Source organism: Channa argus, chromosome 12 (genome assembly GCF_033026475.1).
Source record: "Channa argus isolate prfri chromosome 12, Channa argus male v1.0, whole genome shotgun sequence".
In the NCBI taxonomy this organism is placed as follows: domain Eukaryota; kingdom Metazoa; phylum Chordata; class Actinopteri; order Anabantiformes; family Channidae; genus Channa; species Channa argus.
Window position 1 is genome coordinate 8,919,487 of NC_090208.1, and position 26,964 is coordinate 8,946,450.

The window sequence follows — 26,964 nt, forward strand, 5'->3', positions numbered from 1 at the left end:
ACATCTCCAGGATCCGATAAACAGCAGCCAAGATTGCAGCCGACCCCTCTCATTCCAGACACTTACTGAATGCTGAAGATCTGTGAGGCTAAAGTCAGGCAGAAGCTGTAGTGGACACTATACCGTAATAACAGGAGGGAGGACTAGAGTGGTAATCTGTCCTTTAACAGGTTTAATACTGCGGCCCCTGCCTCTGATGACTCTCCTGATGCCTATCTGCAACCACAGCCACCCCCCCCTTCTCCCCCCTCGATAAGGCCTCCACCAACGGCAGTTGCACTCCATACAATAGCCCTCTTCTGTCTCTGAATGTAGGTTCCAGCCCTCTCACCTCCCAACCCACACTTTTCACACTCCATGTTCGAAGAAAGCTGAGCAAACTTCTCACCAGCAAGGCTGCTTGCCCGGATGGCGTCAGCCAACGGGTTCTCAAAGTCTGTGCTGCCCAGCTCCGTGGAGCGTTTCACTATGTCTTCAGCATAAGCCTGAGTCTCATGAGGGTTCCAGAGCTTTGGAAGATATCGTGCCTTGTTCCAGTGCCGAAGACGCAGCGACCCAGGGGTGCCTTGGTCTACCGACCGGTGGGTCTTATGTCACATTATGAAGATGCTTGAGAGACTCATTTTGAAGGACTATAAATACCTAGGAGTGTTTATTGATAATAAACTGGATGGGAGTAAGAACAATGAAGCCCTCTAAAAGAAGGGCCAGAGCTGCCTCTATTTTCTGAGGTCCTTTAACATCTGCTGAACCATGCTAACGATGTTTTATGAGTCTGTGCCAGTGCAATTCTGTGTACTGTTGTGTGTTGGGGCAGTGGCCTGAGAGCTGCAGACACCAAGAGACTCAATAAACTGATCAGAAGGGCCAGTGACTTTGTAGGGATGGAGGAGGACACTTTAACAGCAGGGTCAAGCAGAAAGATGCTGTCTAAGCTGTGAGGGGTAATGGAGAATGGCTTCCATCCTCTGCATGACTTGCTGGTGATGCATAGGAGCACAGTCGGTGCAAGACTCATACTACTAAAGTGCAGTATGTGGTGGGGGTGGGGGTATGTCTACAGGGGAAAAGGGTAAAAAGATTAAGAATTGACTAAAATATTCATGGATGGATGGACAGAGTGATTAACCACTGCTTTGCAAAAGACAAACCTGGAGTGAGACTGTTAGTCTGGAGTACTTAACACTGACAGACAAGTGCTCCCTCTACAGACCAGTTATTGTTTTGATTTAACCAAACACTGAATTTCTCCTCTCTTTTGACCAGATTAACACTGAAACTGTCAGGTAGAATTTGATTTGTGTATTTAACTTTATGTGCTACATTTGTACAGAACAATAACTTTCTTTTTTATTTTACCCACCACATTTACCTGTAGCTGATATGATTTGCTCAGTAGTTAACATGATCTCAGTCAGCTACTGAATTATTACAGTAATAATATTACATTATTACAGAACATTAAAAATAATACACCATGCATGTATGTTGTGACTAGTAGGAGTTTGTGACACTAATTCAAAAAGGAAAGGGATGTAAAATGTCATAAATAAAACGTGAAAAATTATGTAACTATGGCCTTAAGAGACAGACTGGGAGATGCTGAGGTGCTGATCAGTTTGTTTTCTGAAGGAAAAATAGAATCGGACAAAAACAACCATGTTTAGACAATTAGTCATTTTTTATTGTGTCGTGAAAATCTCTAAGACCATCGATAAATGTATTTAAAACAATGTGAGACAATCAAGACTTGTTCTCTTAATCAAGACGGGGATTATTTTTTTTTATTATATTTATTATATTTAAGTAGGAGAGACAAACATTCTGCTCTTTTTCATTTCAGACATTTGATTTAACAAAAACCTGATGAAAGACTGTGCTATTAGTCATTGAAATGCCAGTTATAAAAGTGTAATGTTATACATGAATAACTAGAACATGTACACACTTTAAACAAGAAGAGCTTTTCATCACTCTCACAAGTGAAATAAGAATTTAACCATATATTTAAAATCAAAAGACAAAGCTAATGTTAGATGCATTCAGAAAATATCATGAACCGCTGGGTGGGTGGTTTAGTTCCAGTTTCCTGCCATCATCTATGTGCAGATAACAATTTTCCTCTTCAACAGAGAATCTACTTTTTAATATTTGTATAAAATTCTGTAAAATAAAATGTCAGTCAACATAATTTATTGGCTTCTTGTTCAGTAACAGCTTCATCTTAGGTACTGTATTTACAGTGATCAAAAGTGAAGTACTGTGCTCTGTAATGGAAAAGGAAAAATTGCATAGTTACGAAATCTTGCATATTGAGACTTTGTTTAAAATAAAATTTGGTATCAGTAGATATTTCTCTACTAAATGACAGAAATACATATGGGGGCAAAAAGAACCTAATCAGGAAATACCTCAAATTCATCAGACTTTATACTTGTAGAGGAACTCAAGCCAACCTCCTCCTGAAGATACATCTGTGTCCTCCCAGGCTGAAGTAGATCCTTCCTCACTATCCAACACAAGTTCCTGGGTTTCATGACTTTGTGGTTTTTCCATTATGTGGAAAACCTTCCTGGGAAAACTGTGTCTGGGTGATTTTGTTTGGGGCCCAGTGTTTGCAGAAAAGGTTGTTGTTTCATTGGCAGTAACATCTGACTGTAGAGGTGCTGTGATGTTCGAGGCAGTGCTTATTAATGTAAAATTAGCTGTTTGTGTTTCTTTAGTTGTAGGTCTGGTGGTGCTGAAAGTAGGACGAGCTGTAGCCGAGTGAGTGAAAGTTGTTGTAGTGGTTTGGCCAGGTGTGGAAGCAAAAGGGGAAGTTGTTGTAGTTAAAGTTTGAGATGTACCAGGAACTTCTGGATAAGCCCTATTTATACTTCCCACGGCATATCCCAGTACACCTCCCAGCACACCACCACCTACCAGCCCAATTACACCTCCCAGTGAACCACCAACCAATGCATCGCTTCCTGGTTGTTGCTGGATTCTTTCCTGCTCATTATTCTCATTATTTTCTTGATTCTCCTCTTGTTTTTCTGTAGTTGTAGTTGTAGTAGAAGTAGTAGTTGTTGGGACTATGGTCGTAGATATATTGGTGCTCACAGTGGCAGCAGCAGTAGTTGTTGAAATTGAAATTTGTGATGTAGTGGCCACACCAGCACCTGCCCTGACCGCCACACCGACAACCGCCGCACCACCAATTGCCGCACCACCACCTGCCGCCGCCGCACCACCACCTGCCGCCACACCACCACTTGCCGCCTCCGCACCACCAACTGCCGCCGCACCACCACCTGCCGCCGCCGCACCACCACCTGCCGCCTCCGCACCACCACCTGCCGGCGCCACACCACCACCTGCTGCACCACCACCTGCCGCCGCCGCAACACCACCTACCGCCACAGCGGCTGCCGCCGCCACTGCCACACCATCACCTCCTGCAGCAACAGATGCATCTCTTACTGGTTGTTGCTGAATTCTTTTCTGCTCATTATACTCATCATTTTCTTGATTCTCCTCTTGTTTCTTTTTAGTTGTAGTTGTAGTAGTGGTAGTGGTAACTCTTGTAGTAGAAGTAGTAGTTGTTGGGACTGTGGTCGTAGATATAATGGTGCTTAAAGTGGCAGCAGCAGTAGTTGAAGGAGTAGTTGTTGGGATTGTGGTCGTAGATATATTGGTGCTCAAAGTGGCAGCAGCAGTAGTTGAAGGAGTAGTTGTTGGGATTGTGGTCGTAGATATATTGGTGCTCAAAGTGGCAGCAGCAGTAGTTGAAGGAGTAGTAGGAGGGACTGTGGTCGTAGATATATTGGTGCTCAAAGTGGCAGCAGCAGTAGTTGAAGGAGTAGTTGTTGGGACTGTGGTCGTAGATATAATGGTGCTCAAAGTGGCAGCAGCAGTAGTTGAAGGAGTAGTTGTTGGGACTGTGGTCGTAGATATAATGGTGCTCACAGTGGCAGCAGCAGTAGTTGAAGGAGTAGTTGTTGGGACTGTGGTCGTAGATATAATGGTGCTCAAAGTGGCAGCAGCAGTAGTTGAAGGAGTAGTAGGAGGGGCAGTTGTGGTTGAAGCTTGGGGTGGGCAATGGCAGTTATTATCAAGATTAATTTCAGGGTAAAATTCAGAAACAGTTTCTGTAAGAGGACACTGTGGTGAATTGGGAAACACCTTAATGTTAAATTCTTGATGGAGTTCTTTTAAAGTTTTTGTCTCCAGATATTTAGATTTAGAGTTTTCTGCAATGTTGTTTCCCCAGTGTGCACTTGCTAGCCACTTGTTCTTGTTTTTACTGTAACAGCAGAACGCTGACCAGAGCACTGAGGGAATATTAACCCTTTGGTTCAATGTCTCTGTACCAGGTTTTGCCCCAGTCACAACAAATCCTTCAGGGACATTATTATTGTTAATGCAGTACTTTTGCAGGACACATTTGACACACTTCTCCATTTCTGCCCAGCTTCCCTGATTGAAAGATTTAATTTGAGGAACAACATTTGTCAGAGTGAACGTTGACACTTTATCACTTTGATCAAATGCATGAGAACATGGAAATAAATGTCCCCTATCATAGATTGTGGTATTTTTGTAATCATTGTTACTGGCCTGGTTCTTGTATACATCATCCCACATGTTGGATATGGATTCTCTTTCTTCAAGCTGCAAAATGTGAAACAATCATAAATTAAAATCAGAAACAGTGTCACTGTTGAAAAGTTCAGTTTTTATAAATTTACTTGTATATATTTCCTATTTACAACAGTTATAAAATCCTTCTATGATGTTTTAATCTTTCTCAAGGAATACCCAAATCAATAAATGAAATCAAAATTAAATGCATTATCTACCTCCAGTCTGACAGCATGTTACGGCAAAACAGGTTCAACAAAGGCCTCTGGATGTTAAAAGCTAAATATTGATTTAAAGAAAAGAAAAAACACACCTGTGGCTCTATCTTCCAACTGACATTCTTTGGTCTTCTCTTGTCTTCATCTAATGGTCCTTCTCCTCTGTACCTGTAAGCTGAAAACACTGGGATCTTGTTCTTAATGTCGTACAGCGTCACAAACCGTCTTGTGTTCTTATAAGTCTGGCAGATGATTTTGTATCGCTTCTGGTCCATAATGTTGCCGTTAATCACTATTCCTGGGATCTGTGTGGGCGTTTTATCATAAATAAACCCCTCACACTCTGATATCGACTGCACCATTTCAGTTTCTGTTGGAGCGATGGACAGGAGGAGGAGGACAGAGAGGGACAGGAGACACCACGTCTTCAGGGACCTCATCATCACAAGCTTGGTCAGAGGAGAAAACAAAGAATAATTAAATATTATTTGACACAACTACACATAATATTGGTTTTCTTTTGCTGAAACAAAAGAATAAAGTGGATTTTGTTTTGAGAATCTACAGACACTGAATCACAAATGTAAAATGAAGTCATGATTATCAAACAGATACAGTGACTGGAAATACATTTTATACCATGTTACATTAAGATGTGAGATGTTTTCAGGCTTTGCTTAAGGCTACAATTTGCTTTTTAAAGCATCAGTATTTGACTTTTCAATTTTATTTTGTAGAAATATGTCTTAAAGCTCATGTTCAGTGGTGTTACTGAAGACTCCAGAGCAGCAGTGACAGCAGTGCAGAGATATTTACTTTAAAAGTTGCTGAGTGAGGCTCAATCTTCTAACCAATCAGTCAGAGAATGTCAATGATTTCTGCTCCATTATTGGTTTGCAATTATTATAATTTCCTAATGACTAATAGCTGAAGTGCTGTGCAGAGCATGACTGTGTAGCACATGCTAGAAGAGCACAATGGAACATTGAGTGGGAGGGCTGGATAAAGCAGAGGGGGCTGTAGACAGTGAGTCAGCAATACACCACAAAATAAAACATTGACAAAGCCCAACACACAACACATTAATGTTTTACATCCCTCATACAATCTCGTTAATAAGGATTTTTATGTATTTTTTTTTTATTTTAACATGAGTCACACATCTTCAACTCATCCCTGAGCTTATTCCACAAATTGACTGAAACATTTGTTCTCACTTTTTATTTGTTCAACATGCACCCTTCTTTCCCATATCCTGTAATGTCTCGTTGTGAACAGCTTTTGGATGTTTCCTGTTATTACTTAGTCAAACCACGTCTGCAGTGACACCTGTGATTTTAAACTAGGCATTTAAGCCAAAAAGTCATATTTGAAACATGAATTATAATTAGTTATTATAAACCTCACAACAGTGCTCAACATGGGTAAATGTCCAACTTTTAATAAATGTTCTACTGTATATGTAGAGACTGCTCCCTCTAAGCCATCCCACTATACAACTTATTAGGGGGCCCAGTGGCTCAGTGATAGAGCCTGGACAAAAAAAAAGGGAGGGTTGCGGCAGGAGGTGTGAAAACGCATACCAAATCAACATTCGGAACGTGTTCCGCTGTGGCGACCCCTGAAGGGACAAACCAAAAGCCGTTGTTGCACTATACGCTGTACTGGTAAAAAAAAATAAGGAAAAAAATTACACCTGTGATGGTTTTTATACAAATGTATAACTGCCTGTTTCATACTGGTGCCATTAAAAACATTTGACATTTTACAAATTAATCACATTATTAGATCTGTTTAAACCTTAGATAGACCAAGTGTCCAGCAGGTTTATGATAAAGCTGTGAACATCCTGAGTTCATTACAAACATAAAAACCAACTTACCTTCTAAAAGCCTCTTGAAATCTTCCACAACAAACAATTCAGGTGTCGTCTTTTATTAAACGGTGACTTGAAGCAAACTGTGTAACTGAACCTCAGCTTTTAAGTGAAGGAAGTCTGGTTTTATACTGTATGTTCACTGGAGGTGGGGGGTAGCAGGCTACTCCCACTTCTAACTCATGGTTTTTCCTTCATGGTCCCCCTTTCTTAAATGTATTTGAGATTCCAAGAACTTTGTTTTCAGGGTAAACAGTTTTGTCTTGTTGCAGCTGCTCTTTGCTCAAAAAGAAAGTGAAACTGTGGCAAGAACTGGCAATGAATAGAAAATTAAGAATAAATATTTAAAGATGAAAAGACAAGATGGACAATGAATAGAAGTCATACGCAGCAAAATGAACAATGAGGACACAATGAAATAATTATGAAGATGATGGTGAAAAAAAGGTCTCTGTGATTAAATTATGTAAATAAAACTTAAATTTGATGATTATGACAAGTTCACCTTGCTGCTTTTTTCCAGTACATCTAATAATTGTCAATGTAATAAAAGTACCATTTTGTTTAATGAGGAAATTTGACAAAGAGACCCCTTCTAAAATCACCCAAGCTCAGGTCTGTGGATATAAAGATAAAATGATTTTCATGTTGAGTGACAAATTAGAAGATGTGTTCACAACACACAAAAAAAGTGTCCATTATTATTAATTTTCAATTGGCTAAAGAGAGTTGACTATCAATAATGATCTTATTAATCAGTCACACATGTTCTGGAATCAATAAAGAGAAAGGGGTTTAACTCCATACATAATGCTGATTTACGATTTGGGTGAGGTTTTGGCACAACTCCCCCCCAAAAAGCAATACACATTGTGACCAATTGGACCAATCTCGAGATAGAAACTGTACAAACCTTGATGTTCAGATGTTGTCAGCGTTGAAGCAGCAGTTAACCTGTGTAGCTTCTTCATATCTGCATTAGCTTTTGGTTTGTGGCTGAGGTGGAGGACAAAGAGAGACAGAGCTTGAAAGTGTTATTTTGACACCAAAAACATTTGTGAATAAATCCAGAGCATGAATTAAGAAATGGTTTGACATTTATTAGCATGATTTATTTTGCTTCTCTGTGATTCTTTTCAATGTTTTCAGAAGAATTGCTTCAATAGGTTCAAAAGGTTCGAAGACACAGTTGCAGCAGTTTTTCTATAAAATTAAAAACTGACCTTTTGAAAACAATTTTATTCTAAAGCACATTGACACATTTTTTGAATAACTGGCTCTATAAACACACTAGTAAATGAAACAGGTCTTATAAATACATGTCACAGAATCCAGATTCAGTATTTTTTTTCCTGATAATATAATGTTTCTCTTGGCTGCTCTGCTTTAGTTTGTACAGTGAGTTCCCAGCAAACCCTTTGTACCAACAGTTTTCTTCCCTCTTATCTCGGATGTCCCAGATATCTCCAACCAGACCAAGGGACTGCACATTATAAGACACAGCTGTGGCTGTCGCACATGTGACACAAGTGAGGGAAAAGTACTTGGATAATTCCTGTGCCTCACAACTCTTTTCTAAGTTTCTCTAAAAGGAACCAAGCATTCATACACATTAGAAAATCATTCTTTATAGTACTAAAGATCAAATATAAAACTCGTCTGGCCATCAGCTTACTCAAAAAGCCCTTTTACAATTAGGCCTCTTTCAACCTCACCAGCTCCAACACAGCACTTCTTACTGCAGACTTCAATCATGGGATGCCAACCTCCTGTCTCCAACCTGCTACTAATTATTTAAAAAGTGTTTTCAGTGTGTCTGTGCCGGTGCTCTCCAGTTAGACCCTCAGTACAGTGACACACAGATCATCAGGCAAATGGGATATTCCTGATATGTATGTTATGTGTGGGTGAGAGCCCACAGTCCAGCCTGCGTTGACCTCTCTGGGGGGGAGGAAATGGACTGATGCATGCACAATGAATATACCAGTTATGATTCTGACATAAAACCTACACAGAAAGCACAAGGAAACAAGTAAAAGTTCAAGAGACTATAAACACTGATGAATCAGTCACACAAAAATGCTCCTATTGCTCCTAATAATTTCTCCTATTTTATAGAATTGCAACATGAAAGAAGTTGTTACTCGAACAGAGACAAATTCTTAACGTAAAAAATACAGCAATAGCCAAAGTGTTATGGACAAACAACTGTCCAATAACTGTGTGTAAGCAGAGGCACACACATGAAAAGTCGTGGCTAGATTATGTTTAAAGAGCAGAACGAAAGAAGCTGAAAGTAAGTATAAAAAGTACAAACATAAGTGGACTAATGAGAAGGCAAAGAAAAGGAATATTAAATTATGTAGTGTTATAGGACATGTGTCCATACACATGGACAAAATTGTTGATGGTTTGTATTTCTTCTTGTACTAACTGAATGTGAATGTTAGCTCATCATCAGAATAAAATTGATCAAAGAGTGTATACATTTAATTTTAATTAATGCGTGATGAAACAATTTTTACCAACTAAATGTGTATTAATGTTGTCAACTATTTGGTTATTGTCCTAGTTTTGTTTGAGGGTTTTAAGGTCTAAAGTTAACATTTTTTTAAAAATCTGGCTTAACAAACAAAGTGTGAATAAACAGTCATTTGATTTTGTTGACGTTCAGTGCTTTCAGTAGAATCATCTTTAGTGTTAAAAATAGATCAATGATTTGCATGTGTTTAACAAAAATCCTAAAGCAGCACTGATCTGGAGAAAGAAACAGGGAGAAACAAATGTCTAAACTTTTAATACTTGAAGCAATTTATAAATAGAAATGTCAGTGTGGTAATTGTTGCTACAGTAAATATCTGTTTGTGTATTTGTACTTATCAGTATTCCCTCCACCACTGGTAAACTGACTGGAGCCACTTTCACTTTTCTCTGTGGTTTTAGTCCATTTTGCTCATGCTGTCTCACAGTCTTGGCAGCAAATTGAGTTATTGTGTTTGTGTAGAGCTTCAGCTCATTAGTTTTGCTTATGGGTCATGTCACTTTACTGCTGTGCTCCACTAATGTTGTGTTTATTTGATCTCAGGCCTTCTTATGGCCCTCAGCTTTTCCTCCCATGTGAGAAGGTGTGTAACTGTTGTGTGATCTATGAGACTGCGGCGAGTAGTGTTCGAGTGCCCCTCTCCCTGGATCGGCCGCCCTGGCATCCTTGCACAAGCCCATCTCCACTACTCACTTGAGAGAACAGGGACGATAATTACTAACTGTAAAAGTCCCAAACTCCAGCAGAGAAGAACAGAGAGGACAGACACTTGATGCAGAGGCACTTGAGACCAGTTGGCAGGTGTGAATGCGCACAGTTAATGATGCACACAGCAAGACACGTTGGACAGGCAGCCACAGATGATCTTTATGCACTGTAACACTCCCAGTGGAGTCTGACTGCGTCCGACACATTAACATACTGGCTCACACAATCACTCTTCAGTTAAGATTAGAGTTGTGTGAAGCACTTTCAGATCCAAGGTGTTCAGCAGTGCAAGGACGAAAGCAGCCTGATGTTTGTCTGGGGGGATTTTCAGATCTCCCAAGATGATGAGAGGAATTCTGTTTTCAGGGAAGTGGGACAACAGCATTTCAAGCTCATAAACAGAAGTTACCTAGCTAGTCCTGTGGGTCGATAGATCATGATCACTTGGACTGAAACATAACACAAATTGTAGTGTAGAGAAAATGTGAACAACAACGTGCAAATTAATGCACTCTCCATGTCTGTTATTTGATTAGGAGGAGCTGGTTTACAGTGGTTGGTGACACAAATTCAAACAGGAACAGGATATAAAAAAGCTTAAACCAGAAAGCTTGAAAAAACAAAGTATATATGGCAGTAAAAGACAGACCGGGAAATCTTACTGTTTGGTGTTGTGAAGTAAAAAAGAAAGATAAAAACTACCATGTTTGGAGATTTATTTAGTTTTATTGTGTAAAACAATGTATTTAAAACAATGAGATAATCAAGACTCTTAATGTTTGTTCTCTTAAGAGTATATTTATTATATTTGTAAGTAGGACAGACAAAGATTTCAGACATTTCATTTAACAAAAACTCTCTAGTTATACATGAAAAAAGTCTCTAGTTATACATTAATAACTATGAACATACTTTAAACCAGAAGAACTTTTAAAGTCTCTCTCATGTTATATAAGAATTTGACCATATATGTAAAATCAAAGGTCAAAGCTGATGTCAGATGCATTCAGAAAACATCATGGGCCAAAAAATTAAAATTCCAACTAATCAATCAGTGAGAAATTATAACATACTACCTGTCAATTAATGAATCAATTAACAATTAACAAATTTCCACTTAATGGAATTTAAAAGATCAAATAGCAGTAAATATGAGTAATAAGCTGTACAGAAATTAGAGATCATAAAAAGAAGAAATACCTCGTTAACAGACTAAATGCCTCCAATGTCAAAATCCACTGTAAGAAAAGTGAATATTATTAAAATGTATGACATGAATAATTTTAGTCTTTGTCTTTACGCTTTGTTCTGTTTTTGTCTACTGCTCCTCCATATCTGTTTGTGCTACTTGAATGCTGCCTGCCCTTTATCAAGCTGTAGTGGCTCTGTGGGTTCAATATACAAAAGCATGACAAGAGAATAAGTTTCTCTATTGTGACTATAGAGAAAATGATTAATTAAATATTGAAAAAAATTACAGAAATCATCTTTTAAAAAGATGCAAGTTTGCTGTGGCTCAGTTGGTACGACAGTTATCTATGAACCGATGGGTGGGTGGTTCAGTTCCAGTTTCCTGCCATCATCTATGTGCAGATAACAATTTTTCTGTTCAACAGAGAATATTTTTATAAAATCCTGAAAAATAACACGAGTCAACATAATTTTTTGGTTTCTGGTTCAGTAACAGCTTCAGCTTAGGTACTGTAGAGTGACACTTAGAGTGTTACAGAGCTTTATACTTGTAGAGGAACTCAAGCCAACCTCCTCCTGCAGATACATCTGTGTCCTTCCAGCTTGAAGTAGATCCTTTTCTCACTATCCAGCACATGTTCCTGGGTTTTATGACTTTTTCCATTAAGTGGAAAATCTTCCCAGGAAAACTCTGTCTGGGTGGTTTTCTTTGGGATTCAGTGTTTGTAGAAAAGGTGGTGGTTCCTTCGTTGGCAGTGGCATTTGATTCCAAAGGTTGCCAAGGTGGTTGTTTCACCACCATTGGCAGAGGCATTTGATTCCAAAGGTGCCGAGTTGGTTGTTTCGTTGGCAGTGGCATTTGATTTCAAAGGTTGCCAAGGTGGTTGATATACTGGCAATGGCATTTGATTCCGAAGGTGCCGAGGTGGTTGTTTCACTGACAGTGGCGTTTGATTGTGAAGGTGCCCAAGTGGTTGGTTCACTGGCAGTGGCCCAGGTGGTTGTTTCACTGGCAGTGGCGTTTGATTCCGAAGGTCCCGAAGTGGTTGTTTCACTGGCAGTGGCATTTGATTCCGAAGGTGCCGAGGTGGTTGGTTCACTGGCAGTGGCGTTTGATTCCGAAGGGGCCCAGGTGGTTCTTTCACTGGCAGTGGCGTTTGATTCCGAAGGTGCCCAGGTTGTTGGTTCACTGGCAGTGGCCCATGTGGTTAGTTCACTGGCAGTGGCGTTTGATTCCAAAGGTCCCAAGGTGGATGTTTCACTGGGAGTGGCAATTGATTCCGAAGGTGCCCAGGTGGTTGGTTCACTGACAGTGGCCCATGTGGTTGGTTCGCTGGAAGTGGCGTTTGATTCCGAAGGTGCCGAGGTGGTTGTTTCACTGGCAGTGGCGTTTGATTCCAAAGGTGCCCAGATGGTTGGTTCACTTGCAGTGGCCCAGGTGGTTAGTTCACTGGCAGTGGCGTTTGATTCCGAAGGTGCCCATGTGGTTGGTTCGCTGGAAGTGGCGTTTGATTCCGAAGGTGCCGAGGTGGTTGGTTCACTGGGAGTGAAGTTTGATTCCAAAGGTGCCCAGGTGGTTGGTTCACTGGCAGTGGCCCAGGTGGTTAGTTTACTGGCAGTGGCGTTCGATTCTGAAGGTCCCAAGGTGGTTGTTTCGCTGGGAGTGGCATTTGATTCCAAAGGTGCCCAGGTGGTTGGTTCACTGGCAGTGGCCCAGGTGGTTGCTTCACTCACAGTGGCGTTTGATTCCAAAGGTCCCAAAGTGGTTGTTTTACTGGCAGTAGCGTTTGATTCCGAAGGTCCCGAGGGGGTTAGTTCACTGACAGTGGCCCAGGTGGTTAGTTCACTGGCAGTTGCGTTTGATTCCGAAGGTCCCGAGCTGGTTTTTTCACTGACAGTGGCGTTTGATTCTGAAGGTGCCCAAGTGGTTGGTTCACTGGCAGTGGCCCAGGTGGTTGTTTCACTCGCAGTGGCGTTTGATTCTGAACGTCCCAAAGTGGTTGTTTTACTGGCAGTAGCGTTTGATTCCGAAGGTCCCGAGGTGGTTAATTCACTGACAGTGGCCCAACTGGTTGGTTCACTGGCAGTGGCGTTTGATTCCGAAGGTCCCGAGGTGGTTGTTTCACTGGCAGTGGCATTTGATTCCGAAGGTGCCGAGGTGGTTGTTTCACTGACAGTGGTATTTGATTCCGAAGGTCCCGAGCTGGTTTTTTCACTGACAGTGGCGTTTGATTCTGAAGGTGCCCAAGTGGTTGGTTCACTGGCAGTGGCCCAGGTGGTTGTTTCACTCGCAGTGGCGTTTGATTCCGAAGGTCCCAAGGTGGTTGGTTCACTGGCAGTGGCGTTTGATTCCGAAGGTCCCGAGGTGGTTGTTTCACTGGCAGCGGCGTTTGATTCCGAAGGTCCGAAGGTGGTTGGTTCACTGGCAGTGGCGTTTGATTCCGAAGGTGCCCAGGTGGTTGGTTCACTGGCAGTGGCCCAGGTGGTTGGTTCACTGGCAGTGGCGTTTGATTCCGAAGGTCCCGAGGTGGTTGTTTCACTGGCAGCGGCGTTTGATTCCGAAGGTCCGAAGGTTGTTGGTTCACTGGCAGTGGCGTTTGATTCCGAAGGTGCCCAGATGGTTGGTTCACTGGCAGTGGCCCAGGTGGTTGGTTCACTGGAAGTGGCGTTTGATTTCGAATGTCCCGAGGTGGTGGGTTCACTGGCAGTGGAGTTTGATTCCAAAGGTGCCCAGGTTGTTGGTTCACTGGCAGTGGCGTTTGATTCCGAAGGTGCCCAGGTGTTTGGTTCAGTGGCAGTGGCCCAGGTGGTTGTTTCACTGGCAGTGGCGTTTAATTGCGAAGATGCCCAGGTGGTTGGTTCACTGGCAGTGGTGTTTGATTCCGAAGGTGCCGAGGTGGTTGTTTCACTTACAGTGGCATTTGATTCCGAAGGTCCCAAGGTGGTTGTTTCACTGGGAGTGGCGTTTGATTCCAAAGGTGCCCAGGTAGTTGGTTCAGTGGCAGTGGCCCAGGTGGTTGTTTCATTTGCAGTGGCGTTTGATTCCAAAGGTCCCAAGGTGGTTGGTTCACTGGCAGTGGCGTTTGATTCCGAAAATGTCCAGGTGGTTGTTTCATTTGCAGTAGCGTTTGATTCCGAAGGTCCCAAGGTGGTTGTTTCACTGGAAGTGGCGTTTGATTTCAAAGGTGCCCAGGTGGCTGTTTCACTGGCAGTGGCGTTTGATTCCGAAGGTCCCAAGGTGGTTGGTTCACTGGCAGTGGCGTTTGATTCCGAAAATGTCCAGGTGGTTGTTTCATTTGCAGTAGCGTTTGATTCCGAAGGTCCTAAGGTGGTTGTTTCACTGGAAGTGGCGTTTGATTTCAAAGGTGCCCAGGTGGCTGTTTTACTGGCAGTGGCGTTTGATTCCGAAGGTCCCAAGGTGGTTGGTTCACTGGCAGTGGCGTTTGATTCCGAAAATGTCCAGGTGGTTGTTTCATTTGCAGTAGCGTTAGATTCCGAAGGTCCCAAGGTGGTTGTTTCACTGGAAGTGGCATTTGATTTCAAAGGTGCCCAGGTGGCTGTTTCACTGGCAGTGGCGTTTGATTCTGAAGGTCCCGAGGTGGTTTTTTCACTGGGAATGGCATTTGATTGCAACGGTGCCCAGGTGGTTGGTTCACTGGCAGTAGCTTTTGATTCCGAAGGTGCCCAGGTTGTTGGTTCACTGGTAGTGCCCCAGGTAGTTAGTTCACTGGCAGTGGCGTTTGATTCCGAAAGTGCCCAGGTGGTTGTTTTACTTACAGTGGCATTTGATTCCGAAGGTCCTAAGGTGGTTGTTTCACTGGCAGTGGCCCAGATGGTTGTTTCACTGGCAGTGGCTTTTGATTCAGAAGGTGCCCAGGTTGTTGGTTCACTGGCAGTGGCGTTTGATTCTGAAGGTGCCGAGGTAGTTAATTCACTGGCAGTGGCGTTTGATTCCGAAGGTGCCCAGGTGGTTGGTTGACTGAAAGTGGCGTTTGATTTTGAAGGTGCCCATGTGGTTGTGATAATGGCAGTGGCGTTTAATTGCGAAGGGGCCCAGGTGGTTGTTTCACTGGCTGTGGCATTTGACTCCGAAGGTCTCGAGGTGGTTGGTTCACTGGAAGTGGCGTTTGATTTCGAAGGTGCCCATGTGGTTGTGATAATGTCAGTGGCGTTTAATTGCGAAGGGGCCCAGGTGGTTGGTTCAGTGGCATTGGCTTTTGATACCGAAGGGGCCCAGGTGGTTGGTTCACTGGCAGTGGCGTTTGATTCTGAAGGGGCCCAGGTGGTTGGTTCACTGGCAGTGGCATTTGATTCCAAAGGTGCCCAGGTGGTTGTTTCACTGGCAGTGGCCCAGGTGGTTGGTTCACTGGCAGTGGTGTTTGATTCCAAAGGGGCCCAGGTGGTTGGTTTACTGGCAGTGTCCCAGGTGGTTGGTTCACTGGCAGTGGCGTTTGATTGTGAAGGTGCCCAGGTGGTTGGTTCACTGGCAGTGGCATTTGATTCCGAAGGTGCCCAGGTGGTTGGTTTACTGGCAGTGGCCCAGGTGGTTGGTTCACTGGCAGTAGCGTTTGATTCCAAATGTGCTATGATGTTTAAGGCAGCGCTTGTTGATGTAAAATTAGTTTTTGGCGTTTCTGTAGTTGTAGGTGTGGTGGTGCTGAAAGTAGGACGAGCTGTAGCTGAGTGAGTGAAAATTGTTGTAGTGGTTTGGCCAAGTGTGGAAGCAAAAGGGGAAGTCTTTGTAGTTAAAGTTTGAGATGTACCAGGACCTTCTCGATTAGCCATATTGTTATTCTCCTCTGCATTTTCCTGTAAATCTCCCAGCCGAGGTATATAAAGAAGATTTGCATTGATTCCTGGTTGTTGCGGAATTCTTTTCTGCTTATTATTCTCTTTTTTTTTATTCTTCTTTTGTTTCTCTGTAGTTGTAGTTGTAGTACTGGTAGTGGTAACTCTTGTAGTAGATGTAGAAGTTGTTGGGACTGTGGTTGTAGATATAATGGTGCTCAAAGTGGCAACAGCAGTAGTTGAAGTAGTAGTTGTTGGGATTGTGGTCGTAGATATATTGGTGCTCAAAGTGGCAGCAGCAGTAGTTGAAGGAGTAGTAGGAGGGACTGTGGTCGTAGATATATTGGTGCTCAAAGTGGCAGCAGCAGTAGTTGAAGGAGTAGTTGTTGGGACTGTGGTCGTAGATATATTGGTGCTCAAAGTGGCAGCAGCAGTAGTTGAAGTAGTAGTTGTTGGGATTGTGGTCGTAGATATATTGGTGCTCAAAGTGGCAGCAGCAGTAGTTGAAGGAGTAGTAGGAGGGACTGTGGTCGTAGATATATTGGTGCTCAAAGTGGCAGCAGCAGTAGTTGAAGGAGTAGTTGTTGGGACTGTGGTCGTAGATATATTGGTGCTCAAAGTGGCAGCAGCAGTAGTTGAAGTAGTAGTTGTTGGGATTGTGGTCGTAGATATATTGGTGCTCAAAGTGGCAGCAGCAGTAGTTGAAGGAGTAGTTGTTGGGACTGTGGTCGTAGATATAATGGTGCTCACAGTGGCAGCAGCAGTAGTTGAAGGAGTAGTTGTTGGGATTGTGGTCGTAGATATATTGGTGCTCAAAGTGGCAGCAGCAGTAGTTGAAGTAGTAGTTGTTGGGACTGTGGTCGTAGATATATTGGTGCTCAAAGTGGCAGCAGCAGTAGTTAAAGGAGTAGTTGTTGTGACTGTGGTCGTAGATATATTGGTGCTCAAAGTGGCAGCAGCAGTAGTTGAAGGAGTAGTTGTTGGGACTGTGGTCGTAGATATATTGGTGCTCAAAGTGGCAGCAGCAGTAGTTGAAGTAATAGTTGTTGGGATTGTGGTCGTAGATATATTGGTGCTCAAAGTGGCAGCAGCAGTAGTTGAAGGAGTAGTAGGAGGGACTGTGGTCGTAGATATATTGGTGTTCAAAGTGGCAGCAGCAGTAGTTGAAGGAGTAGTTGTTGGGATTGTGGTCGTAGATATATTGGTGCTCAAAGTGGCAGCAGCAGTAGTTGAAGGAGTAGTTGTTGGGACTGTGGTCGTAGATATATTGGTGCTCAAAGTGGCAGCAGCAGTAGTTGAAGTAGTAGTTGTTGGGATTGTGGTCGTAGATATATTGGTGCTCAAAGTGGCAGCAGCAGTAGTTGAAGGAGTAGTTGTTGGGACTGTGGTCGTAGATATATTGGTGCTCAAAGTGGCAGCAGCAGTAGTTGAAGGAGTAGTTGTTGGGACTGTGGTCGTAGATATATTGGTGCTCAAAGTGGCAGCAGCAGTAGTTGAAGGAGTAGTTGTTGGGACTGTGGTCGTAGATATATTGGTGCTCAAAGTGGCAGCAGCAGTAGTTGAAGTAGTAGTTGTTGGGATTGTGGTCGTAGATATATTGGTGCTCAAAGTGGCAGCAGCAGTAGTTGAAGGAGTAGTTGTTGGGACTGTGGTCGTAGATATAATGGTGCTCACAGTGGCAGCAGCAGTAGTTGAAGGAGTAGTTGTTGGGATTGTGGTCGTAGATATATTGGTGCTCAAAGTGGCAGCAGCAGTAGTTGAAGTAGTAGTTGTTGGGACTGTGGTCGTAGATATATTGGTGCTCAAAGTGGCAGCAGCAGTAGTTAAAGGAGTAGTTGTTGTGACTGTGGTCGTAGATATATTGGTGCTCAAAGTGGCAGCAGCAGTAGTTGAAGGAGTAGTTGTTGGGACTGTGGTCGTAGATATATTGGTGCTCAAAGTGGCAGCAGCAGTAGTTGAAGTAATAGTTGTTGGGATTGTGGTCGTAGATATATTGGTGCTCAAAGTGGCAGCAGCAGTAGTTGAAGGAGTAGTAGGAGGGACTGTGGTCGTAGATATATTGGTGTTCAAAGTGGCAGCAGCAGTAGTTGAAGGAGTAGTAGGAGGGGCAGTTGTGGTTGAAGCTTGGGGTGGGCAATGGCAGTTATTATCAAGATTAATTTCAGGGTAAAATTCAGAAACAGTTTCTGTAAGAGGACACTGTGGTGAATTAGGAAATGCCTTAATGTTCAATTCTTGATGGAGTTCTTTTAAAGTTTTTGTCTCCAGATATTTAGATTTAGAGTCTTCTGCAATGTTGTTTCCCCAGTGTGCACTTGCTAGCCACTTGTTCTTGTTTTTACTGTAACAGCAGAACGCTGACCAGAGCACTGAGGGAATATTAACCCTTTGGTTCAATGTCTCTGTACCAGGTTTTGCCCCAGTCACAACAAATCCTTCAGGGACATTATTATTGTTAATGCAGTACTTTTGAAGGACACATTTGACACAACTCTCCATTTTCGACCAGCTGCCACTGTTGAAAGTGATCACTTGTGGAACAGCATTTGTCAGAGTGAAAGTTGAGATTTTATCTTTTTCCTCAAATGCATGAGAAGATGGAAATAAATGTCCCTTGTTATAGCCTTGTTTATTTATGTAATCATTGTTACTGGCCTGTTTTTTTTCCTGGAATGTGCCATTCCACATGTTGGACATATCATCAAGCTGTAAAATTTAAAACAATTAGAAATTAGAATCAGAAACACAGTGATTTACTGATGAAACGTTCAGATTTCATAAATTCATTCATTTTGCTTATTTAAAATAGTAAAATACTCCTCCTATTACATTTGAAATGCATCTTTCTGTACACACAAATAAAATAAAATCAAAACAACAGCCATGACACTGGTGAAAATGAAAATAAAAATTATCTCTGACAGAAACCACACTGTGTTGGTGAAACATTTAACAATCGTCTTTTGACGACCAAAGTTAATTGTTGATCGAAGAAAAGAAAAAACACACCTCTGGTTCTGTTTTCCATTTTGCATTTGGTCTTGCGCCTTTTGTCCCTCTGTACCTGTAAGCAGAAAACACTGGGATCTTGTTTGTGATGTCATAGAGCGTCACAAACCTTGGCTGGTCCTGATAAGTCTGGCAGATGACTTTGTATCGGTTCTGGTCCCTAATGCTTTCAATCAAGATGCCTGGGATCTGTGGCGATATTTCATCAAGAAGAAACCCTTTACACTCTGACATCGACTGCACCACTTTAGTTTCTGTTGGAGCGATTGACAGGAGGAGGAGGACCGGGAGGGACAGGAGACACGACTTCTTCAGGAAAGACATCATCACACACTTGATCAGAGGAGAAAATATAGAAATCAAATATTATTTCACATAATTGCACATAAACTTGGTTTTGTTTTGCTCATACAAAAGAGTGAAGTGGATTTTGTTTTGTTTGAAAATCTTGGACAGACTAAATCACAAAACGTAAAAGTTCTATGATTATCAAACATAATCACTTGGAAATACATTTTGTAAAAGTTACACCAATTTTTAGGAAGCACTCAGATTTTGCTTTAGGCTACAATCTGCAATTTAAAGGATCAGTAGTTTACTTTTCAAATATGTCTTTTGTAGAAATATGTCCGAAAGCTCATCTTAAGTGGTTCTGCTAAAGCCTCCAGAGCAGCAGTGACATCAGTGCAGAGATCTTTACTTCTACAGGTTGATGAATGAGGCACATTCTTCCAAAAAATAAGACTATGTCAAAGATTTCTGCTCCTTTATTAGGTTTAGCAGCTTCATATTTATTGTAATTAGATAATGACTAATATCTGAAGGGCTGTGCAGAGTGTGATGGAGTGTAGCAGATGGTAGAAGACCATAGTGGAGAAGGAGGACTGTGCAGAACTAGTTTAGCAACAAGAAACGCTTGGAGAATAAAGGTGAGCATTCAGTTCTGGAGATTCCAATGTAATGAAAACTACAGAATTAGTGTTACAACCGTAGCAATAGAGCTACTAGCCTTTCTTCAATCAAATAACACCCTTGTTAATTAAGCTGTGAAATTCCAGATGATCTCAGAGTGGATAAACCTATACAGGCATCTCTGGATAGTTTTCTAGTTCCACTGTTTTCAAGAAGATGCACACATTTGCTAGTGATCCCTAATAGCTTGAATTTGAAATGTGAGGCTGCAGCAGAACATTTGGGGCTTGTGCCTTTACTGATTTAACATTTACAGTAAGAAGCTTCAGAGATTGGAAACATGCCTCTTTTATGGCGCATAGGCCTATACTGTGAGAAACTGGCATTGGAAGTGGTCAGGAGAGGGTCATTTAAGACCAGCTGTGCGCAGCTGGTGGCTGCTTGTTGTGTCCATGATCACCAGCACCACGTCATCCACGTCGTCATATTGTTTTGGGTTTTGTTCAACTGTTGAATTAAAAACTAGGGAGAATATTGATTTTATATATATCTATCCTAATACTGAGCTTTATTAACCTAAAGTTTAGGTAAAGCAATGTCTGCTGCAGGTTTATGTTGAAACTGTGTTATGTGTACACCTCAAAACTGAGTTCATTATGCACATAAATGATCTAATTTAGCTTGTTTTCTGAGTGTGAGGATAGATGTGTCTTCAGTTCAGGAACAGAGGAGAGATTTTACCTCAACTCCTATAAGTATTTGTGCATTTAATAATCAATAGTTTCTTCCCTAGAATATATAAAGAAAAACCCTTTTAAAGCTCTAAAACCCTTTTAAAGCTTGCAAACTGTGCAACTGAACTTCAGCTTCAGTGTTCTCAAATGTATTTTAGATCCAAAGGACTTTATTTCCAGGGAAAACAGTTTTGCCTTGTTGCAACTGCTCTTTGCTTGAAAAGAAAGTGAAATTGAAAGAAACGACATGAATAGAAATAACTTCAACTTCTGTGGATGATAAAAAGACACAATGGACAATGAAGAGAAGTCATATGAAGCACAATGAAGGAAGGAAAAATGAAATAATTATGATGCTGAAAAATTCTCTGTGAGGAGATGATGCTAATGAACATCAGTACATAATAATAGTCAATATAATACATTTACCATTCTGTTTAATGAGGAAATTTAACAGACCAGCTAACCACATCTAAAATCCCCAAACCTTAACATATAAAGATAAAAATGATTTACAACATGCTGAGGGAAAAATGAGATGTGTTGGCAACACCCTGCTGTGTTACATGTGTAAAAGTGCCAATTATTCATTTACATTTTCTCTCCATTAGGTTTTGGTTTGTCTGAGATGCTGGACAAAGAGTCCTGTCTTTACTAAGTATTTGTGCATTAATTATTCTACAGGTGCTGGTCATAGAATTAGAATATCTTCACAAAGTTGATTTATTTCACTAATTCCATTCAAGAAGTGAAACTTGTATAATGTAGACATTCATTCCACACAGACTGATGTATTTGAAGTGTTTATTTCTTTTCATTTTGATGATTATAACTGACAACTAATGAAAACCCCAAATTCAGTATCTCAGAAAATTAGAATATTACTTGAACAACAGACAGCGTCAGAAGCGTCTCGCCTGGGCTAAAGACAAAAAGGACTGGACTGCTTCTGAGTTGTCCAAAGTTATGTTCTCTGATGAAAGTCAATTTTGCATTTCCTTTGGAAATCAGGGTCCCGGAGTCTTGCGGTAGAGAGGAGAGGCACAGAATCCACGTTGCTTGAGATCCAGTGTAAAGTTTCCACAGTCAGTGATGGTTTGGTGCCATGTCATCTGCTGGTGTTGCTCGACTGTGTTTTCTGAGGTCCAAGGGCAACGCAGCTGTAAACCAGGACGTTTTAGAGCAGTTCATGCTTCCTGCTGCTGACCAACTTTATGGAGATGCAGATTTCATTTTCCAACAGGACCAAATCTACCAGTACCTGGTTTAAGGACCATGGTATCCCTGTTCTTGATTGGCCAGCAAACTCACCTGACCTTAACCCCATAGACAATTTATGGGGCATTGTGAAGAGGAAGATGCAATATGCCAGACCCAACAATGCAGAAGAGCTGAAGGCCACTATCAGAGCAACCTGGGCTCTCATAACACCTGAGCAGTGCCACAGACTGATCGATTCCACGCCACATTGCTGCAGTACTTCAGGCAAAAGGAGCCCAGCTAAGTACTGAGTGCTGTACATGCTCATACTTTTCATGTTCATACTTTTCAGTTGGCCAAGACTTCTAAAAATCCTTTCTTTGTATTGGTCTTAAGTAATATTCAAATTTTCTGAGATACTGAATTACGTTGTCAGTTATAATGATCAAAATTAAAAGAAATAAACACTTGAAATATATTAGTCTGTGTGGAATGAATGTAGACATTTTACAAGTTTCACTTCTTGAATGGAATTAGTGAAATACATCAACTTTGTGAAGATATTCTAATTATATGACCAGCACCTGTATAGTTTCCTCCCTAAAATATTAAAATAAAAAATTTATAAAATAATAAAGAAAATCCCCTTACCTCATTAAAGCTTCCAGTAATCTTCCACAACAAACAGTTCAGGTGTCTTTTATTAAATGGTAACTTAAAGCAACTGTGTAACTGCACCTCAGCTTTTAAGTGAAAGTATAAAGAAGTCTGCTTTTATATTTTCACCGAAGGTATGATGGTAGAATACTCCCATTTCCCCTAAAATATTTTTTTTCCTCATAAGCCCTCTTTTCAGAAATGTGTTCATGGTTCAAGAATTTCCTTTCCAGGAGCTTTGCATTGTTGCAGCTACTCTTTCCTAAAGTAAAAAAACAAGGAAGTGAAGTGCAAAGAACTGACATAAACAATAACAACATCTGTTAACAAGAATACAAGTCTAAAGATGAAAAGACAAGAATGACAAAGAAGAGAAGTCATTGGGCAATGAAAAACAAAGACAATGAAATAATTATGATAATGGGGAAAACGTTCTTTGAGGAGATGGGCAAATCATTAATAAATCAGACAAATTTAACATCTAACAAGAAAATTCAAGAAAATGGCTAAACCCATCCAAAATCCTAGCTGGATGTTGATGTTTTAAGGCCTGAGGTGGTGAAAAGGCGAGATGTGATGGGGAGTGGGTACAAAAACAGAAGTGGACGAATCACATGTAATAGTGAGAGGGTCAGATGTAATGAAATTTAGATTAGGGGGACGCCAGATGTAGATGTGAGAGGATCAGGTGTTAACCGGAGAAAAGTCAGAGGTGGCGGAAAGAGAGCCAAGTGTAGATGTGGGAGGGTCAGAAAGGTCAGTTGGGGTAGTGGGAGGGGCAGATGTTGATGGGGTTGAAAAGGAGGATGAACAATTGCAAGGGTTATTCATTTCTGGGTAAAACTCAGTGACCGTTGTGTGGAGAGGGCACTTTGCTCCAGGAAACACATTAAATTCTGAGTCCACCGTCCTCAGTTGGTCATACAGTTCTGCCAGGGTCTTCGTCTGCAGGTATTTGTTCTCAGACTCCGGGACATTGTCGCCCCAGTGTGCACTTGCCAGCCACATGCTCCTGGTAGAGCTGTAGCAGCAGAATGCCGACCACATCATGGGGGGAATATTAATCCTGTTGTTGAGGGTTGTGTTGCTAGTGGGCTGTGCTCCAGTCACCACAAAGCCTTCGATGGCATCATTATTGTTTTTACAGTATTTGTCCATGACACACTTGATGCACCTCTCCATTCTGTTCCAGCTTCCCTGGTTGAATGTCGCTGCTTGGGGAACAATGTTGGTCAGGGTGAAGGTAGATGTTTTGTCAACTTTACCGAATGCATAAGAGCTGGGGATTAAATGTCCGCGGTCATACACTCCATTGTATCTATAATCACCGTCTCCAGCCTGGTGGGTGTAGATCATGTGTCTTTTTCCCAACATCATGTTCTTGTTGTCATGTTCATCCTCGAGCTGTAAAAGTAGGAAAACCAGTAAGTGATGACAGAACAGTAAATAACATCTAAAAAACACAGACAGGGCAGAGAAGTTCCAACATACTGTTACAATAACAAATTGCTAAATGCCAAAAGAAAGAGTCTAGTTTGTGACCGTGTATTAAGGAAGAACAAGGCTAATGGAATGATCAGAAATAATGTGTTTTTCATCTAAATTTAGCTTGTTAGCATGTTAGCATTTGCAAATCATTATGAAATTCAAAGTAAAAATGAGGCTGCAGGGAAAGCAGTTGGTTTTTGAAGATATTTGTTTTTTCTTTTTTGTCTTTTCGGATTATCATTTGAGTTCTGGTTATGCTCATCTTTGTCGACTCGTCTACCCACCACAACCTCCACCCAGCAAACTTTTCTTTTTTAAAGCCTAAGTGACTGTAATGTTAGAGATGGATACATATAGATAGTGTGAGATGAGACGTGGGGTGGAATGACACATTGCAAGACAGGAGTAAAGACAGAGAGAGGAAGGAACAGTGAGACAGTATCATTAAACTACAATCGAGATGCATTGTATGGTGTCGTTTACCTGCAGCATTGTGTTTGTGGTACTCGATCAAGTCGGGGATGGAGCTGAACAAGTGTTTCTCAGCCAGGTAAAAATATTTAGGTGGGCCTTGGGTCTCCTTGATGTGGTAATGTTTTACACCCGCAACTCCCTCCCTACAAACACACGGGACATGAAAATTACATCCATAATGAATGTAGTGCAGCTTGTAACACAGTACAATCAGCCAGTGAGCGTGACTGTCTATAATTCTGTTTGTAACACAGTGAGTACAGTCGCACTCAACTCCTTCCTATCCCCTTACCCCGCCACGGACTTGGTGTACAGAGACACAGTGTAGGCTCCTGGGGTGCTGGAGTCTCTGACAATGAAGGCTCCTTCTTTGTCCTGCAGGAGGCGACAAAGACATGGACACAGGCTGAAAACTTTTGATTTTGTTTTTTTTTATTTTACAGAGTTCAAGAGAGCTGAAGAGAAACTGGACTCCTGGTTTGTTTTAGACATTAAAAAAAACTGTTTTTTATCCAATATTTTGTTTCAAGTGACATATAATAAAGATTGTGATGATATTACTCAAATAAAACTCCAGGACACTTTTTAATAAAATAAAACCAACCATCTTCATCTTCACCTTTAAATCACTATATACTTTCTGTGAGCTTTTAGAAACCTCTTCATTGTGGCTATTTGACAAGTGTCAAACAGAAGACGAAGAAACATGAAAACATGAAGCGAACAGTACAAAAGAAACCAAAAAGAGAAGTAAGATGTGCAGACAAAGCCTCACCTCCTTTCTCAGTAACTCCTCTGCCTTGTTCCTGTTGACTTGTTTACTGTACCAACTAGAACAAGAATATTTGTTTTTCTTAAGATATTCATTTATAAAATAATCTGACATGCTACATGATTATTAACACAGTCCTGGTATGTTGATGCACTCATTTTATTTACCACAAAGCATGATTCAAATGAATATGCCCCAGAAACAAACAATATGAAGTGTGTTTAAAACCAGTGGTTTGACAGTGACGTGCTTGAGACCTGTTGCAGGCTTCATAAAGTGTGTGGTAAGTCAGCAATGCAGAGTGAACAAGGCCAAACATTTGCATTCAGGCAGTTTTAGTTATCTCATGACTACATTCCTGCATCATTGTTCATGACCTGTGACGGGTGTTGATCTACTGTGAAATGATTAACACACTCACGCAAACTGCACCAGGTTTCCGGATTTCTTCTCTGTTACATAGTTACTTGGGATGTAGCCTTCCTCACTGTGAAACACACACACATGCGCAGGAACAGGTCAGTTTACAGGAAGAAAAAACAAAAAACACTTTAACTGTTTCACACAAAAACTAGAGCTCAAATTTCCAACACAGAGAATCAGGTAGGTACCGGAATCCACTGTCTTCACAGTGTTCCACACACAGTTAGTCTAATTCCCATTGAATTAAATTGAAAATACCTGCCGGGCAGGTATAGACGTTCAGCAACCAATCGACATAAGTCCAGTCCAATCAAAGAAGATACAATCGTACAACACTACAGCTGAATGTGAGAATGCAAAGTGAAAACTGTACTTGTGTGCTGAACCCCAAAAGTCTTTCCTAGTGTCTGCTACTTACTCGTAAGTTACTTTGGATAAAAGCTAAATTACTAATTCAAATTATAGAATGTTCACAGCTCAATTAACCAAATTAGCTATTACCACTGACACTTTACAATCTCTCCGTACATGTACAGACAAGTGTCACTGTAGTACACTGACACTAAAGACAGAATAATGATTCTCAGGCAGGTTCTCCAGTTATGGGCGTCCACCAATCCCCCAGTTGCTGGTACGATCCCCAGCTCCTCAGATCACATGTCGAAGTGTCCTTGGGTAAGACACTGAACCCCAGCACTACAATGAGCACTAGGATCTTGACAGAAATAAATCACTAATTTTACAAATTGGTACCATGCATGAACCAAGTATGTTAGTTAAACTATTACCACATCCTATTTTACATTTTCTCATGAATTGCTGTATTACTCAAATACCAAAGAAACCTTAAGTTCTTCAAATAAGTGCTGCAGTCATGACAAGTATCTTTACTCTGATTCCAAAGAAGTCTAATATGCCCCAGCAGGATTTAGGTTTCATTGAATCTAAAACGGTGTGCAGTACACTACCACATTTGTTGCAAATGGCAAACAGTCAGGCTCTAAAGCTTTTAAAGTACCTTTAAGATCTTTGTGAGTTTGCTGCACCTGCACCATCTGTTGATCATGTTGATGTAAAGTGAGCTGAAACATAAGAACTAACTCCTGTTGTTTTGTTGAACATCTGTCCTTTTCACATCACTGTTTATCTTGACCTTACTTCTGTTCACTGCTCTCTGGGGAGGCACACCTCAACCTTTAAACATGATCTAGATCAAACTGTTTTAACTAATCAGGCTTGATGAAAGCATCTGTTGCACATTTCATAGAAATACAACCAATAAGTGTATTTAATTTATTCTGATCCAGCCCACGGTGGACACACACACTCACCCGTTTTGGTTGCGTGCT

The 26,964-nt window shown here is 41.3% G+C and overlaps 2 protein-coding genes and 2 long non-coding RNA genes across 4 annotated transcripts; 2 read left to right on the top strand and 2 right to left on the bottom strand.

The window, feature by feature from the left end:
* Window positions 1-1,658: 1,658 nt before the first annotated feature.
* On the bottom strand, window positions 1,659-5,284 carry LOC137137411 (mucin-5AC-like). Its single transcript, XM_067523643.1, has 2 exons — window positions 4,937-5,284; window positions 1,659-4,653 (listed from the first exon to the last, which is right to left on the bottom strand). The coding sequence occupies exons 1-2, from the start codon at window positions 5,282-5,284 to the stop codon at window positions 2,422-2,424; spliced, it is 2,580 nt and encodes an 859-aa protein (XP_067379744.1). The 3' UTR covers window positions 1,659-2,421.
* A 7,792-nt stretch (window positions 5,285-13,076) lies between these two features.
* LOC137137419 (uncharacterized) lies at window positions 13,077-13,484 on the top strand. Its single transcript, XR_010915720.1, has 3 exons — window positions 13,077-13,191; window positions 13,264-13,353; window positions 13,399-13,484. It is a non-coding gene; the product is annotated as an uncharacterized lncRNA (long non-coding RNA).
* Window positions 13,485-13,979: 495 nt separating this feature from the next.
* LOC137137421 (uncharacterized) lies at window positions 13,980-14,429 on the top strand. The gene is made up of 3 exons (XR_010915722.1): window positions 13,980-14,054; window positions 14,145-14,216; window positions 14,352-14,429. It is a non-coding gene; the product is annotated as an uncharacterized lncRNA (long non-coding RNA).
* Window positions 14,430-20,749: 6,320 nt separating this feature from the next.
* On the bottom strand, window positions 20,750-26,940 carry LOC137137417 (tyrosine-protein kinase Tec-like). Its single transcript, XM_067523657.1, has 6 exons — window positions 26,117-26,940; window positions 25,614-25,679; window positions 25,196-25,250; window positions 24,713-24,795; window positions 24,430-24,563; window positions 20,750-23,862 (listed from the first exon to the last, which is right to left on the bottom strand). Exons 1-6 carry the CDS (start codon window positions 26,143-26,145, stop codon window positions 23,852-23,854), a joined length of 378 nt encoding a protein of 125 aa, XP_067379758.1. The 5' UTR covers window positions 26,146-26,940; the 3' UTR covers window positions 20,750-23,851.
* Window positions 26,941-26,964: the final 24 nt, after the last annotated feature.